This window comes from Cyprinodon variegatus, unplaced genomic scaffold, assembly GCF_000732505.1.
Source record: "Cyprinodon variegatus isolate N-32 unplaced genomic scaffold, C_variegatus-1.0 Scaffold743, whole genome shotgun sequence".
In the NCBI taxonomy this organism is placed as follows: domain Eukaryota; kingdom Metazoa; phylum Chordata; class Actinopteri; order Cyprinodontiformes; family Cyprinodontidae; genus Cyprinodon; species Cyprinodon variegatus.
In genome coordinates, this window is record NW_015151196.1 from 347,139 (window position 1) to 350,083 (window position 2,945).

General features: G+C 43.2%; 1 protein-coding gene across 1 annotated transcript in view; it reads left to right on the forward strand.

Moving 5' to 3' along the window:
* Positions 1-2,945, forward strand: part of LOC107098047 (protein asteroid homolog 1-like) — a 12,440-nt gene that overhangs the window by 4,473 nt on the left and 5,022 nt on the right. The window contains exon 2 of the mRNA XM_015395479.1: positions 222-1,479. Coding sequence (XP_015250965.1) covers positions 280-1,479 — 1,200 coding nt within the window. The 5' untranslated portion in view covers positions 222-279. The remainder of the gene's footprint in view (positions 1-221; positions 1,480-2,945) is intronic.

Below are 2,945 nucleotides of genomic sequence, written 5' to 3' on the forward strand. Positions count from 1 at the left end.
GGTACTCCAGCTTCCTCCCACAGTCCAAAAACATGACTGTTAGGTTAATTGACTTCTCTAGATTCTTCTTAGGTGTGAGTGTGTGTGTGAATGGTTGTTTGTCCTGTTTGTCTCTATGTTGCCCTGTGATCGACTGGTGACCTGTCCAGGGTCCCCTAACCCACCTGAACATTAAACCCTTCCAAATTGGTTAACCTGTTTTGTTTATATGTTCCTGATAGAGAGAAGAATCCCTGAACACACTCAGCAACATCCCTGTTCTACAAGCCTTCAGAGATCATGGGCGTTAGTAACATGAAAAAACTGGTTGAAGAGTCAAACATCTTAGAAGATGTAAAATTCAAAAACAGCTCAGTCGTCATTGATGGTCCCAATCTCTACTATAATCTGTATTTTAACTCCAAACCAAAGCTGGACCAACAACATGGAGGAGATTACTCTGCATTCAGAGAGCTGGTTCGACGGTTCTTCTCCAACCTCCAGCAATGTAATATCACAGCGCTGGTGGTTTTGGATGGAGGCTCATCGGCAATGAAGGGGAAAACCATTGGAGATCGGATGAAAGAAAAACTTAAAAAGGCAAAAAGAATCTCAGAGTCAAAGGCTGGGAGCTGGGATAACATCCTACCTCCTATGGCCAAAGACGTCTTCATCCAGATTCTTCAGGAAATGAACATAGAGATGCAGCAGTGTTTAGGGGAGGCTGACCAAACAGCTGCCATGTGGGCCAATGAGAGGAAGTGTCCAGTTCTGTCCAAAGACTCAGATTTCTACATCTTTGATATACAGGAAGGGTTCCTTTACACTGATCAATTTAATTGGGAAAGTGTAGAAGGAGGAGCCATTCTGGCGAAGCGCTACAGAATCTCACGCTTTTGTGAAATATTTAAGATAAAATGTAAGCAGATGCCCATCTTTGCTGCAATATCAGGCAATGATTACTCACGCTTAGATGACAAGGGAGTGTTAACTAGATTATATCATCAACCCCAGCAGCCTGGAGGTTACCATGCTAATCGGCAGCGATTCATCCTGAATTTCTTAAGCCAATACAAGGCGAGAACAATAGAAGAGGCTGTGAGAGCAGCTCTACAGCTGATAGGTGAAACCAGAAAGGAGGAAGTGAAAAAGTTTGTAGATTCAGCTCAAACTTACGATTTAGTTGAACCACCTAATCCCGACCTGCCGGAATGGATGATACATGAAGTTCAAAACGGAAGGCTGACCTCTTTTGTCACAATTGTGGCTGATAAATCGATGACGCTGACTCCACTGGTGGAGGATTTTTCCCAGCCCAGCAGCTACGAAGCTTCTCATCGTATCAGACAGTTCTTCTATGGATTGCTGGTTGGCTCAGAGCCATTCACAGAATATGACAGGAGGGGCACTGAGGATCTGTGTCCCAATGCAGTGACTCCTATCACACCAAGAGTGACACCAAAGGACCTGCAGAGGCTGAAGCTGGAACATCTGAATGAGGTAGAAATGTTAAAGATTCATTTAGACCATTGATAATAGCCCCATTTACTAGTGTTGCACCAATACCAATACCAGTATCGGGCAGGGCCCCAACACTGCACTAAAATGGTGTTGTCAGTATCAGCGAGTACCAACAAATAGGGCACCGATACCATTTTGAGAGCCAAAAGTTTATTCAACTATTGTCACCCATTCCAGGTAGACAATATAAAGTTCTACTAGATTCACTTTGTGTTAGTCCTGCTTCACAAAGGTAGGCAGCAGCTTGACAAAGCCATGATGGCAATTATTATACATCCGAGTAGTATGTAGTTCTTCATATATACACAAAGACGTCAATTTCAAACAGATGGTATCGGTATCGGGCAATACTGCACAGCCAGGTATTGGTATTGGGGCAAAAAATGGCATTTGTGCCAGACTACCATTTACTCCCTTTTGAAACCGTGCCGAGATCAGTCCCAGCATGATGACCACGATAACTGTTGAGTGTAAATTGTACGCAGAATTGAACCGGACCGTGCCAGAAACAACTAAACTGCGCTAACATGGTACTAGTTCATCAGTAGGGCTCGGCGTGGTTCAGGTCTCGCTCGGTTCTCAGATAGCAAAGAGCGCATGAGCCGACTGCGTCATCTCCTTACAGTCAGCCTCCGTAATCAGGAAATTTCCGACATTCATGGAAACACTATCTTCTCAACTGTCCCTACGATTTCCACTGATGATTCTGCTTAGCAGTGTGATGAACCTCAACGTCTGTCGTTGTTTCCTGCGTCAGTAAGCACTGATTAGACTATCATTTGTCGTATCCACTTCCCAAAAGCCAACTCTGTCAAGTAAATTCACCAAAGGCTGCCTTCTTTGCCTAACTCTTGGCAAACAACGAAATATCACGATTATAACGAAACTTTCTGAATGTTATGGGCGCCGCCATGTTGGTTGGCCTTTACCTCTTGAGAGCAGTAGTACCGTAGATCGTCGATAGAATGCGAGGAACCGTGCTAGTGTGGTGTGTAAACGGTCTTAAGGAACCGAGCTCGGCACGGTTAAATGACCCAAAGTTTTACTTAACATTTTTTAGTTGGATTTTTGGATTCATGTTTTTGCTACCTGTGTTATCCCGTTAAATCTGCAAGAACTCACCTCAGCCTCCCTGCCTCGATATCGGGTCCTCACACAAACCTCCAACACAATTGTGACAATTTTGGCCCCACTGTATTCAGTGTTTCAACAGTTTTACAAGAGAGATCATCTGATGGTACCAAGTCAGTTCCATCTGACAAAAAAGATACACAAGTCTTTAGCCAATCTTGAGTCTGAACATTATTGCATTATTTGATAAGGGTTGATTTTAACAAAACTCTTTTTGGGTGAAATATAGTTTCACCGGGAGGGATTTACCATGTACCATGTATAGTTAATAAAACCATTCTTTATTTATGCTCACTGATTTTGTTTTGATAAAA